This window comes from Ranitomeya imitator, chromosome 1 (genome assembly GCF_032444005.1).
Source record: "Ranitomeya imitator isolate aRanImi1 chromosome 1, aRanImi1.pri, whole genome shotgun sequence".
NCBI classification, from domain to species: domain Eukaryota; kingdom Metazoa; phylum Chordata; class Amphibia; order Anura; family Dendrobatidae; genus Ranitomeya; species Ranitomeya imitator.
The window spans coordinates 639,209,852-639,223,860 of record NC_091282.1 but is presented as its reverse complement, the minus strand read 5'-3'; the positions used below and the strand labels follow the sequence as shown (position 1 = coordinate 639,223,860).

Here is a 14,009-nt window from a genome sequence, read left to right as displayed (position 1 = left end):
TCCCAAGTGTCAGTGTCATTATCCTGTACCCCAAGTGTCAGTGTCATTATCCTGCACCCCAAGTGTCAGTGTCATTATCCTGTACCCCAAGTGTCTGTGCCATTATCCTGTATCCCAAGTGTCAGTGTCATTATCCTGTATCCCAAGTGTCAGTGTCATTATCCTGCACCCCAAGTGTCAGTGTCATTATCCTGCACCCCAAGAGTCAGTGTCATTATACTGTACCCCAAGTGTTATCATTCTGAACCCCAAGTGTCAGTGTCATTATCCTGTACCCCAACTGTCAGTGCCATTATCCTGTACCCCAAGTGTTATTATTCTGAACCCCAAGTGTCAGTGTCATTATCCTGCACCCCAAGTGTTATTATTCTGAACCCCAAGTGTCAGTGCCATTATCCTGTACCCCAAGTGTCAGTGTCATTATCCTGCACCCCAAGTGTTATTATTCTGAACCCCAAGTGTCAGTGCCATTATCCTGTACCCCAAGTGTCAGTGCCATTATCCTGTACCCCAAGTGTTATTATTCTGAACCCCAAGTGTCAGTGTCATTATCCTGTACCCCAAGTGTCAGTGCCATTATCCTGTACCCCAAGTGTCAGTGTCATTATCCTGTACCCCAAGTGTCAGTGTCATTATCCTGTACCCCAAGTGTGAGTGTTATTATTCTAAACCCCAAGTGTCAGTGTCATTATCCTGCACCCCAAGTGTTATTATTCTAAACCCCAAGTGTCAGTGTCATTATCCTGCACCCCAAGTGTCAGTGTCATTATCCTGTACACCAAGTGTCAGTGTCATTATCCTGTACCCCAAGTGTCAGTGTCATTATCCTGTACCCCCAGTGTCAGTGTCATTATCCTGTACCCCAAGTATCATTGTCATTATCCTGTACCCCAAGTGTCAGTGTCATTATCCTGTACCCCAAGCGTCAGTATCATTATCCTGTACCCCAAGTGTGAGTGTTATTATTCTGAACCCCAAGTCTCAGTGTCATTATCCTGTACCCCAAGTGTTATTATTCTGAACCCCAAGTGTCATTGTCATTATCCTGTACCCCAAGTGTCAGTGCCATTATCCTGTACCCCAAGTGTCAGTGTCATTATCCTGTACCCCAAGTGTCATTGTCATTATCCTGTACCCCAAGTGTCAGTGTCATTATCCTGTACCCCAAGTGTGAGTGTTATTATTCTGAACCCCAAGTCTCAGTGTCATTATCCTGTACCCCAAGTGTTATTATTCTGAACCCCAAGTGTCATTGTCATTATCCTGTACCCCATGTGTCAGTGCAATTATCCTGTACCCCAAGTGTCAGTGTCCTTATCCTGTACCCCAAGTGTCAGTGTCATTATCCTGTACCCCAAGTGTGAGTGTTATTATTCTAAACCCCAAGTGTCAGTGTCATTATCCTGCACCCCAGGTGTCAGTGTCATTATCCTGTACCCCAAGTGTCAGTGTCATTATCCTGCACCCCAAGTGTCAGTGTCATTATCCTGTACACCAAGTGTCAGTGTCATTATCCTGTACCCCAAGTGTCAGTGTCATTATCCTGTACCCCAAGTGTCAGTGTCATTATCCTGCACCCCAAGTGTCAGTGTCATTATCCTGTACACCAAGTGTCAGTGTCATTATCCTGTACCCCAAGTGTCAGTGCCATTGTCCTGTACCCCCAGTGTCAGTGTCATTATCCTGTACCCCAAGTGTCAGTGTCATTATCCTGTACCCCAAGTGTCAGTGCCATTATCCTGTACCCCAAGTGTCAGTGTCATTATCCTGTACCCCAAGTGTCAGTGTCATTATCCTGTACCCCAAGTGTGAGTGTTATTATTCTGAACCCCAAGTCTCAGTGTCATTATCCTGTACCCCAAGTGTTATTATTCTGAACCCCAAGTGTCATTGTCATTATCCTGTACCCCAAGTGTCAGTGCCATTATCCTGTACCCCAAGTGTCAGTGTCATTATCCTGTACCCCAAGTGTCAGTGTCATTATCCTGTACCCCAAATGTGAGTGTTATTATTCTAAACCCCAAGTGTCAGTGTCATTATCCTGCACCCCAGGTGTCAGTGTCATTATCCTGTACCCCAAGTGTCAGTGTCATTATCCTGCACCCCAAGTGTCAGTGTCATTATCCTGTACCCCAAGTGTCAGTGTCATTATCCTGTACACCAAGTGTCAGTGTCATTATCCTGTACCCCAAGTGTCAGTGTCATTATCCTGCACCCCAAGTGTCAGTGTCATTATCCTGTACCCCAAGTGTCAGTGTCATTATTATGCAACCCAAGTGTCAGTGTCATTATCCTGCACCCCAAGTGTCAGTGACATTATCCTGTACCCCAAGTGTCAGTGTCATTATCATGCACCCCAAGTGTCAGTGTCATTATCCTGCACCCCAAGTGTCAGTGTCATTATCCTGTACCCCAATTGTCAGTGTCATTATCCTATAATCCAAGTGAGTGTCTGTGCCATTATCCTGTACCCCAAGTGTCAGTGTCATTATCCTGTACCCCAAGTGTTATCATTCTGAACCCCAAGTGTCAGTGTCATTATCTTGTACCCCAAGTGTCAGTGTCATTATCCTGTACCCCAAGTGTCAGTGTCATTATCCTGTACCCCAAGTGTCAGTGTCATTATCCTGTACCCCAAGTGTTATTATCCTGTACCCCAAGTGTCAGTGCCATTATCCTGTACCCCAAGTGTCAGTGCCATTATCCTGTACCCCAAGTGTCAGTGTCATTATCCTGTACACCAAGTGTCAGTGTCATTATCCTGTACCCCAAGTGTCAGTGTCATTATCCTGCACCCCAAGTGTCAGTGTCATTATACTGTACCCCAAGTGTCAGTGTCATTATTATGCAACCCAAGTGTCAGTGTCATTATCCTGCACCCCAAGTGTCAGTGACATTATCCTGTACCCCAAGTGTCAGTGTCATTATCATGCACCCCAAGTGTCAGTGTCATTATCCTGCACCCCAAGTGTCAGTGTCATTATCCTGTACCCCAATTGTCAGTGTCATTATCCTATAATCCAAGTGAGTGTCTGTGCCATTATCCTGTACCCCAAGTGTCAGTGTCATTATCCTGTACCCCAAGTGTTATCATTCTGAACCCCAAGTGTCAGTGTCATTATCTTGTACCCCAAGTGTCAGTGTCATTATCCTGTACCCCAAGTGTCAGTGTCATTATCCTGTACCCCAAGTGTCAGTGTCATTATCCTGTACCCCAAGTGTTATTATCCTGTACCCCAAGTGTCAGTGCCATTATCCTGTACCCCAAGTGTCAGTGCCATTATCCTGTACCCCAAGTGTCAGTGCCATTATCCTGTACCCCAAGTGTTATTATTTTGTACCCCAAGTGTCAGTGTCATTATCTTGTACCCCAAGTGTCAGTGCCATTATCCTGGACCCCAAGTGTCAGTGCCATTATCCTGTACCCCAAGTGTCAGTGCCATTATCCTGTACCCCAAGTGTCAGTGTTATTATTCTGAACCCCAAGTCTCAGTGTCATTATCCTGTACCCCAAGTGTCAGTGTCATCATCCTGTACCCCAAGTGTTATTATTCTAAACCCCAAGTGTCAGTGTCATTATCCTGCACCCCAGGTGTCAGTGTCATTATCCTGTACCCCAAGTGTCAGTGTCATTATCCTGTATCCCAAGAGTCATTATCCTGTACCCCAAGTCTGTGTCATTATCCTGTACCCCAAGTGTCAGTGTCATTATCCTGTACCCCAAGTGTTATTATTCTGAACCCCAAGTGTCAGTGCCATTATCCTGTACCCCAAGTGTGAGCGCCATTATCCGGCACCCCAAGTGTCAGTGTCATTATCCTGTACCCCAAGTGTCAGTGTCAATATCCTGTACCCCAAGTGTCAGTGTCTTTATCCTGTACCCCAAGTGTCAGGGTCATTATCCTGCACCCCAAATGTCAGTGTCATTATCCTGTACTCCAAGTGTCAGGGTCATTATCCTGTACCCCAAGTGTCAGTGCCATTATCCTGTATCCCAAGAGTCATTATCCTGTACCGCAAGTGTCAGTGCCATTATCCTGTACCCCAAGTGTCAGTGTCATCATCCTGTACCCCAAGTGTCAGTGTCATCATCTTGTAACCCAAGTGTCAGTGTCATCATCCTGTACCCCAAGTATCAGTGTCATTATCCTGTACCCCAAGTGTCAGTGTCATTATCCTGTACCCCAAGTGTCAGTGCCATTATCCTGTACTCCAAGTGTCATTATCCTGCACCCCAAGTGTCAGTGTCATTATCCTGCACCCCAAGTGTCAGTGTCATTATCCTGTACCCTAAGTGTCAGTGTCATTATCCTGTACCCCAAGTGTCAGTGTCATTATCCTGTACTCCAAGTGTCAGTGTCATTATCCTGTACCCCAAGTGTCAGTGCCATTATCCTGTATCCCAAGAGACATTATCCTGTACCCCAAGTGTCAGTGTCATTATCCTGTACCCCAAGTGTCAGTGCCATTATCCTGTATCCCAAGAGACATTATCCTGTACCCCAAGTGTCAGTGTCATTATCCTGTACCCCAAGTGTCAGTGCCATTATCCTGTACCCCAAGTGTCAGTGTCATTATCCTGTACCCCAAGTGTCATTATCCTGTACCCCAAGTGTCAGTGTCATTATCCTGTACCCCAAGTGTCAGTGTCATTATCCTGTACTCCAAGTGTCAGGGTCATTATCCTGTACCCCAAGGGTCAGTGCCATTATCCTGTATCCCAAGAGTCAATATCCTGTACCCCAAGTGTCAGTGTCATTATCCTGTACCCCAAGTGTCAGTGTCATTATCCTGTACCCCAAGTGTCAGTGTTAATATCCTGTACCTCAAGTGTCAGTGTCATTATCCTGCACCCCAGGTGTCAGTGTCATTATCCTGTACCCCAAGTGTCAGTGTCATTATCCTGTACCCCAAGTCTCAGTGTCATTATCCTGTACCCCAAGTCTCAGTGTCATTATCCTGTACCCCAAGTGTCAGTGTCATTATCCTGTACCCCAAGTGTCAGTGTCATTATCCTGTATCCCAAGTGTCAGTGTCATTATCCTGTACCCCAAGTGTCAGTGTCATTATCATGCACCCCAAGTGTCAGTGTCATTATCCTGTATCCCAAGTGTCAGTGTCATTATCATGCACCACAAGTGTCAGTGTCATTATCCTGTACCCCAAGTGTCAGTGTCATTATCCTGTACCCCAAGTGTCAGTGTCATTATCCTGTACTCCAAGTGTCAGGGTCATTATCCTGTACCCCAAGTGTCAGTGCCATTATCCTGTATCCCAAGAGTCATTATCCTGTACCCCAAGTGTCAGTGTCATTATCCTGTACCCCAAGTCTCAGTGTCATTATCCTGTACCCCAAGTCTCAGTGTCATTATCCTGTACCCCAAGTGTCAGTGTCATTATCATGCACCACAAGTGTCAGTGTCATTATCATGCACCCCAAGTGTCAGTGTCATTATCCTGTACCCCAAGTGTCAGTGTCATTATCCTGTACCCCAAGTGTCAGTGTCATTATCCTGTACCCCAAGTGTCAGTGTCATTATCCTGTACCCCAAGTGTTATCATTCTGAACCCCAAGTGTCAGTTTCATTATCCTGTACCCCAAGTGCCAGTGCCATCATCCTGTACCCCAAGTGTCAGTGTCATTATCCTGTACCCCAAGTGTTATTATTCTGAATCCCAAGTGTCAGTGCCATTATCCTGTACCCCAAGTGTCAGTGCCATTATCCTGTACCCCAAGTGTCAGTGCCATTATCCTGTACCCCAAGTGTCAATGTCATTATCCTGTTTCCCAAGTGTCAGTGTCATTATCCTGTACCCCAAGTGTCAGTGTCATTATCCTGTACCCCAAGTGTCAGTGCCATTATCCTGTACCCCAAGTGTCAATGTCATTATCCTGTTTCCCAAGTGTCAGTGTCATTATCCTGTACCCCAAGTGTCAGTGTCATTATCCTGTACCCCAAGTGTCAGTGTCATTATCCTGTACCCCAAGTGTCAGTGTTATTATTTTGAACCCCATGTCTCAGTGTCATTATCCTGTACCCCAAGTGTCAGTGTCATCATCCTGTACCCCAAGTGTTATTATTCTGAACCCCAAGTGTCAGTGTCATTATCCTGCACCCCAGGTGTCAGTGTCAATATCCTGTACCCCAAGTGTCAGTGTCATAATCCTGTACCCCCAGTGTCAGTGTCATTATCCTGTACCCCAAGTGTTATTATTCTGAACCCCAAGTGTCAGTGCCATTATCCTGTGCCCCAAATGTGAGCGCCATTATCCGGTACCCCAAGTGTCAGTGTCATTATCCTGTACCCCAAGTGTCAGTGTCATTATCCTGTACCCCAAGTGTCAGTGTCATTATCCTGTACTCCAAGTGTCAGTGTCATTATCCTGTACCCCAAGTGTTATTATTCTGAACCCCAAGTGTCAGTGTCATTATCCTGTACCCCAAGTGTCAGTGCCATTATCCTGTACCCCAAGTGTCAGTGCCATTATCCTGTACCCCAAGTGTCAGTGTCATTATCCTGTTTCCCAAGTGTCAGTGTCATTATCCTGTACCCCAAGTGTCAGTGTCATTATCCTGTACCCCAAGTGTCAGTGTCATTATCCTGTACCCCAAGTGTCAGTGCCATCATCCTGTATCCCAAGTGTCAGTGTTATTATTCTGAACCCCAAGTCTCAGTGTCATTATCCTCTACCCCAAGTGTTATTATTCTGAACCCCAAGTGTCAGTGTCATTATCCTGCACCCCAGGTGTCAGTGTCATTATCCTGCACCCCAAGTGTCAGTGTCATTATCCTGTACCCCAAGTGTCAGTGTCATTATCCTGTACCCCACTTATCAGTGTCATTATCCTGTACCCCAAGTGTCAGTGTCATTATCCTGTACCCCAAGTGTCAGTGTCATTATCCTGTACCCCAAGTGTCTGTGCCATTATCATGTACCCCAAGTGTCAGTGTCATTATCCTGTACCCCAAGTGTCAGTGTCATTATCCTGTACCCCAAGTGTCCTTGTCATTATCCTGTACCCCAAGTGTCAGTGCCATTATCCTGTACCCCAAGTGTCAGTGTCATTATCCTGTACCCCAAGTGTCAGTGTTATTATCCTGTACCCCAAGTGTCAGTGTCGTTATCCTGTACCCCAAGTGTCAGTGTCATTATCCTGTACCCCAAGTGTCAGTGTTATTATTCTGAACCCCAAGTGTCAGTGCCTTTATCCTGTACCCCAAGTGTCAGTGTCATTTTCCTGTACCCCAAGTGTCAGTGTCATTATCCTGTACCCCAAGTGTCAGTGTCATTATCCTGTACCCCAAGAGTCAGTGTCATTATCCTGTACCCCAAGTGTCAGTGCCATTATCCTGTACCCCAAGTGTCAGTGTCATTATCCTGTACCCCAAGTGTCAGTGTCATTATCCTGTACCCCAAGTGTCAGTGTCATTATCCTGTACCCCAAGTGTCAGTGTCATCATCCTGTACCCCAAGTGTTATTATTCTGAACCCCAAGTGTCAGTGCCATTATCCTGCACCCCAGGTGTTAGTGTCATTATCCTGTACCCCAAGTGTCAGTGTCATTATCCTGTACCCAAGTCTCAGTGTCATTATCCTGTACCCCAAGTGTCAGTGTCATTATCCTGTACCCCAAGTGTCAGTGTCATTATCCTGTACCCCCAGTGTCAGTGTCATTATCCTGTACCCCAAGTGTCAGTGTCATTATCCTGTACCCCAAGTGTCAGTGTCATTATCCTGTACCCCAAGTGTCAGTGTCATCATCCTGTACCCCAAGTGTCAGTGTCATCATCCTGTACCCCAAATGTCAGTGTCATTATCCTGTACCCCAAGTATCAGTGTCATTATCCTGTACCCAAAGTGTCAGTGTCATCATCCTGTACCCCAAATGTCAGTGTCATTATCCTGTACCCCAAGTATCAGTGTCATTATCCTGTAGCCAAAGTGTCAGTGTCATCATCCCGTACCCCAAATGTCAGTGTCATTATCCTGTACCCCAAGTGTCAGTGTCATTATCCTGTACCCCAAGTGTCAGTGTCATTATCCTGTACCCCAAGTGTCAGTGTCATTATCCTGTACACCAAGTGTCAGTGTCATTATCCTGCAACCCAAGTGTCAGTGTCATTATCCTGTACCCCAAGTGTCAGTGTCATTATCCTGTACCCCAAGTGTCCATGTCATCATCCTGTACCCCATGTGCCAGTGTCATCATCCGGTACCCCAAGTGTCAGTGTCACATCCTGTACCCCAAGTGCCAGTGTCAATATCCTGTACCCCAAGTGTCAGTGTCATCATCCTGTACCTCAAGTGTCAGTGTCATTGTCCTGTACCCCAAGTGTCAGTTTCATTATCCTGTGCACCAAGTGCCAGTGTCAATATCCTGTACCCCAAGTGTCAGTGTCATCATCCTGTAGCCCAAGTGTCAGTGTTATCTTCCTGTGCCCCAAGTGTCAGTTTCATTATCCTGTACCCAGGTACGGACTGAGGCTGAATTTTGGTCCTGACATTTGAAATCACACAGGCCCATTCTGTCCCTGTTCCCAAGCACCAGATTGGAATATATTACTAATATCACCATGGATGGAGGAAAGCAAAGATTTCCTACAAGACCAATATTTCTAATAATACCCATGGCCAGCTGGGGTAAGTGAGTGAGTCAGTGAATTTGTGCTCCGTCACAACTTTTACCAATATGGGTGTCTTGATAACACAGATTCTGCTAATAACGTAGCAGACAAGGCAGCCCATTGCCAGACAGGCCCTTCTGGCATTTGCCAGAATTGCCTGATGGCCAGTCCGGCCCTGCCTGTACACCAAGTGTCATTGTCCTGTGCCCCAAGTGTCAGTTTCATTGTCTTCTCCCTTAAGTGTCCTACTCATCTCTTTATTAAATATAAATTGCTATTTTTATTTTTTGTTTTAGGAAAAAGTAAAAAAAATGAAGTTTCAACGACGTACGGGCAGGTTAGAAATCTTCGCTTTTTCAATAATGAAAAACATTTAGCAAAAGACTCCATTTGAGCAGAGGTGATTTGTAGAAATCCGATACTTGGATATTTTATTGTATTTTTAATGTCTGCCAGCATGAACTGAATGCAGATGATCTGCTAGGAATTTGTGCAGCTTTTAGTCTAGTAATGGATTTATTCTGCTGTAGATAATGGGGTCTTGAGTATAATGCCCTGAGGAACCTAATTCTTCGCTTTCCTAAATGAATGACAGAGGATTTCCCATTTTTCCATTTATTTCTGAAATGATTTTATAGGTGGGAGAGATTCCATTACATGAAGAAAATCTTTATCATGAGCGTCAAAAAGAGCAACAATCCCTAACTGTGTATAGTGAGGTCCAGCATGCCAAGGTATGTTCTCCTCCGGAGTCACAAAACGTTCCGATTCTTTTACGCAATGTTTTCCCAGTAGGTAAAATACCTTTTTACTCAAAGACAGGAAATTCTCTTGAACATCAATGGGGGATGATTCTGTAAGTCAATGTCTGATCCATACATATATATACAGTGGGGCAAAAAAGTATTTAGTCAGTCAGCAATAGTGCAAGTTCCACCACTTAAAAAGATGAGAGGCGTCTGTAATTTACATCATAGGTAGACCTCAACTATGGGAGACAAACTGAGAAAAAAAAATCCAGAAAATCACATTGTCTGTTTTTTTAACATTTTATTTGCAAATTATGGTGGAAAATAAGTATTTGGTCAGAAACAAAATTTCATCTCAATACTTTGTAATATATCCTTTGTTGGCAATGACAGAGGTCAAACGTTTTCTGTAAGTCTTCACAAGGTTGCCACACACTGTTGTTGGTATGTTGGCCCATTCCTCCATGCAGATTTCCTCTAGAGCAGTGATTTTTTTGGCTTTTCGCTTGGCAACACGGACTTTCAACTCCCTCCAAAGGTTTTCTATAGGGTTGAGATCTGGAGACTGGCTAGGCCACTCCAGGACCTTGAAATGCTTCTTACGAAGCCACTCCTTCGTTGCCCTGGCGGTGTGCTTTGGATCATTGTCATGTTGAAAGACCCAGCCACGTTTCATCTTCAATGCCCTTGCTGATGGAAGGAGGTTTGCACTCAAAATCTCACGATACATGGCCCCATTCATTCTTTCATGTACCCGGATCAGTCGTCCTGGCCCCTTTGCAGAGAAACAGCCCCAAAGCATGATGTTTCCACCACCATGCTTTACAGTAGGTATGATGTTTGATGGATGCAACTCAGTATTCTTTTTCCTCCAAACATGACAAGTTGTGTTTCTACCAAACAGTTTCAGTTTGGTTTCATCAGACCATAGGACATTCTCCCAAAACTCCTCTGGATCATCCAAATGCTCTCTAGCAAACTTCAGACGGGCCCGGACATGTACTGGCTTAAGCAGTGGGACACGTCTGGCACTGCAGGATCTGAGTCCATGGTGGCGTAGTGTGTTACTTATGGTAGGCCTTGTTACATTGGTCCCAGCTCTCTGCAGTTCATTCACTAGGTCCCCCCTCGTGGTTCTGGGATTTTTGCTCACCGTTCTTGTGATCATTCTGGCCCCACGGGGTGGGATTTTGCGTGGAGCCCCAGATCGAGGGAGATTATCAGTGGTCTTGTAAGTCTTCCATTTTCTAATTATTGCTCCCACTGTTGATTTCTTCACTCCAAGCTGGTTGGCTATTGCAGATTCAGTCTTCCCAGCCTGGTGCAGGGCTACAATTTTGTTTCTGATGTCCTTTGACAGCTCTTTGGTCTTCACCATAGTGGAGTTTGGAGTCAGACTGTTTGAGGGTGTGCACAGGTGTCTTTTTATACTGATAACAAGTTTAAACAGGTGCCATTATTACAGGTAATGAGTGGAGGAAAGAGGAGACTCTTAAAGAAGAAGTTACAGGTCTGTGAGAGCCAGAAATCTTGATTGTTTGTTTCTGACCAAATACTTATTTTCCACCATAATATGCAAATAAAATGATAAAAAAACAGACAATGTGATTTTCTGGATTTTTTTTTCTCAGTTTGTCTCCCATAGTTGAGGTCTACCTATGATGTAAATTACAGACGCCTCTCATCTTTTTAAGTGGTGGAACTTGCACTATTGCTGACTGACTAAATACTTTTTTGCCCCACTGTATATATTAGAATATAAAAAATAAAATGCAGAAAATCACATTGTATAAATTATATAAATTAATTTGCATTTTGCAGTGAGAAATAAGTAATTGATCCCTCTAGCAAACAAGACTTAATGCTTGGCGGCAAAACCCTTGTTGGCAGGCACAGCAGTCATACTTTTTTGTAGTTAATGATAAGGTTTGCGCACATGTCAGGAGGAATTTTGGTCCACTCCTCTTTGCAGATCATCTCTGAATCATTAAGATTTTGAGGCTGTTGCTTGGCAACTCGGAGCTTCAACTCCCTCCATAAGTTTTGTATGGGATTAAGGTCTGGAGACTGGCTAGGCCACTCCATGACTTTAATGTGCTTCTTTTTGAGCCATTCCTTTGTTGCCTTGGCTGTATGTTTTGGGTCATTGTCTTGCTGGATGACCCAGCCACGACCCATTTTTAATGTCCTGGTGGAGGGAACAAGGTTGTCACTCAGGATTTTACGGTACATGGCTCCATCCATTCTCCCATTGATGCGATGAAGTTGTCATGTGCCCTTAGCAGAGAAACACCCCCAAAACATAATGTTTCCACCTCCATGCTTGACAGTGGGGACGGTGTTCTTTGGGTCATAGGCAGCATTTCTCTTCCTCCAAACACGGCGAGTTGAGTTAATCACAAAGGCCTCAATTTTTGTCTCATCTAACCACAGCACCTTCTCCCAATCACTCACAGAATCATCCAGGTGTTCATTGGCAAACTTCAGACAGACCTGCACATGAGCCTTCTTGAGCAGAGGGACCTTGCAGGCACTGCAGAATTTTAAACCTTTAGGCTATGTGCACACGTACAGGTTTTGCTATAAAAACTCATTAAAAACACATACATTATGCATTCTATCATTTAGAATGCATTCTGCATGTTTTGTGCACATGGATGCGTTTTTTTCCGCATCGCGAAAAAAACGCATCGCGGTAAAAAAAATGAGCATGTTCATTATTTTTGCGGATTTTCTGCGTTTATCCTGCAATTCTATGCATTTGGGAAAAAACGCACAAAAAACGCGTCAAAAACGCATCAAAAACGCGTCAAAATCGCGGTAAAAACGCATGCGGATTTCTGGCAGAAATGTCTGGTTTTTGTCAGGAAAATTTCTGCAAGAAATCCTGATGTGTGCACATACCCTAACGGCGTAATGTGTTACCAATGATTGTCTTGGTGACTGTGGTCCCAGCTTCCTTGAGATCATTAACCCCTTAAGCCCCGAGGGTGGTTTGCACGTTAATGACCGGGCCAATTTTTACAATTCTGACCACTGTCCCTTTATGAGGTTATAACTCTGGAACGCTTCAACGGATCTTGGCGATTCTGACATTGTTTTCTCGTGACGTATTGTACTTCATGTTGGTGGTAAAATTTATTCGATATAACTTGCGTTTATTTGTGAAAAAAACGGAAATTTGGCGAAAATTTTGAAAATTTCGCAATTTTCCAACTTTGAATTTTTATACCCTTAAATCACAGAGATATGTCATGCAAAATACTTAATAAGTAACATTTCCCACATGTCTACTTTACATCAGCACAATTTTGGCACCAAAATTTTTTTTTCTTAGGGAGTTATAAGGGTTAAAAGTTGACCAGCAATTTCTCATTTTTGCAACACCATTTTTTTTTTTTTTTAGAAGTCATTTGAAGTCATTTTGAGGGGTCTATATGATAGAAAATACCCAAGTGTGACACCATTCTAAAAACTGCACCCCTCAAGGTGCTCAAAACCACATTCAAGAAGTTTATTAACCCTTCAGGTGTTTTACAGGAATTTTTGGAATGTTTAAAAAAAATGAACATTTAACTTTTTTTCACACAAAATGTATTTCAGCTCCAATTTGTTTTATTTTACCAAGGGTAACAGGAGAAAATAGACCCCAAAAGTTGTTGTACAATTTGTCCTGAGTACGTTGATACCCCATATATGGGGGTAAACCACTGTTTGGGCACATGGCAGAGCTCGGAAGCGAAGGAGCGCCATTTGACTTTTCAATGCAAAATTGACTGGAATTGAGATGGGATGCCATGTTGCGTTTGGAGAGCCCCTGATGTGCCATTGAAACCCCAAACAAGTGACACCATTTTGGAAAGTAGACCCCTTAAGGAACTTATCTAGATGTGTAGTGAGCACTTTGACCCACCAAGTGCTTCATAGAAGTTTAAAATGCAGAGCCGTAAAAATAAAAAATCATATTTTTTCTCAAAAATGATCTTTTTGCCCCCAATTTTTTATTTTCCCAAGGGTAAGAGAAGAAATTAGACCACAAAAGTTGTTGTGCAATTTGTCCTGAGAACGCTGATACCCCATATGTGGGTGTAAACCATTGTTTGGGTGCATGGCAGAGCTCGGAAGGGAAGGAGCGCCATTTGACTTTTCAATGCAAAATTGACTGGAATTGAGATGGGACGCCATGTTGCGTTTGGAGAGCCCCTGATGTGCCTAAACACTGAAACCACCCAAAAGTGACACCATTTTGGAAAGTAGACACCCTAAGGAACTTATCTAGATGTGTTTTGAGAGCTTTCAGCCCCCAAGTGTTTCACTACAGTTTATAACGCAGAGCCGTGAAAATAAAAATTCATTTTTTTTCATAAAAATTATTTTTTAGCCCCCAGTTATGTATTTTCACAAGGGTAACAGGATAAATTGGACCCCAAAAGTTGTTGTCCAATTTGTCCTGAGTACGCTGATACCCCATATGTGGGGGGAAGCACTGTTTGGGCGCATGGCAGAGCTCGGAAGGGGAGGAGCGCCATTTGGAATACAGACTTAGATGGATTGGTCTGCAGGCGTCACGTTGCATTTGCAGAGCCCCTGATGTACCCAAACAGTACAAACCCCCCACAAGTGACCCCATAT

General features: G+C 44.1%; 1 protein-coding gene across 2 annotated transcripts in view; it reads left to right on the top strand.

Annotated features, from left to right (window-relative positions):
* The window catches only part of LOC138638298 (SLAM family member 9-like), a 107,397-nt gene that overhangs the window by 55,992 nt on the left and 37,396 nt on the right, over positions 1 to 14,009 (top strand). For both annotated transcript variants that reach the window (XM_069727514.1, XM_069727505.1), the window contains 2 exons: positions 8,925 to 8,965; positions 9,267 to 9,362. In XM_069727514.1, coding sequence (XP_069583615.1) covers positions 8,925 to 8,965; positions 9,267 to 9,362 — 137 coding nt within the window. The remainder of the gene's footprint in view (positions 1 to 8,924; positions 8,966 to 9,266; positions 9,363 to 14,009) is intronic.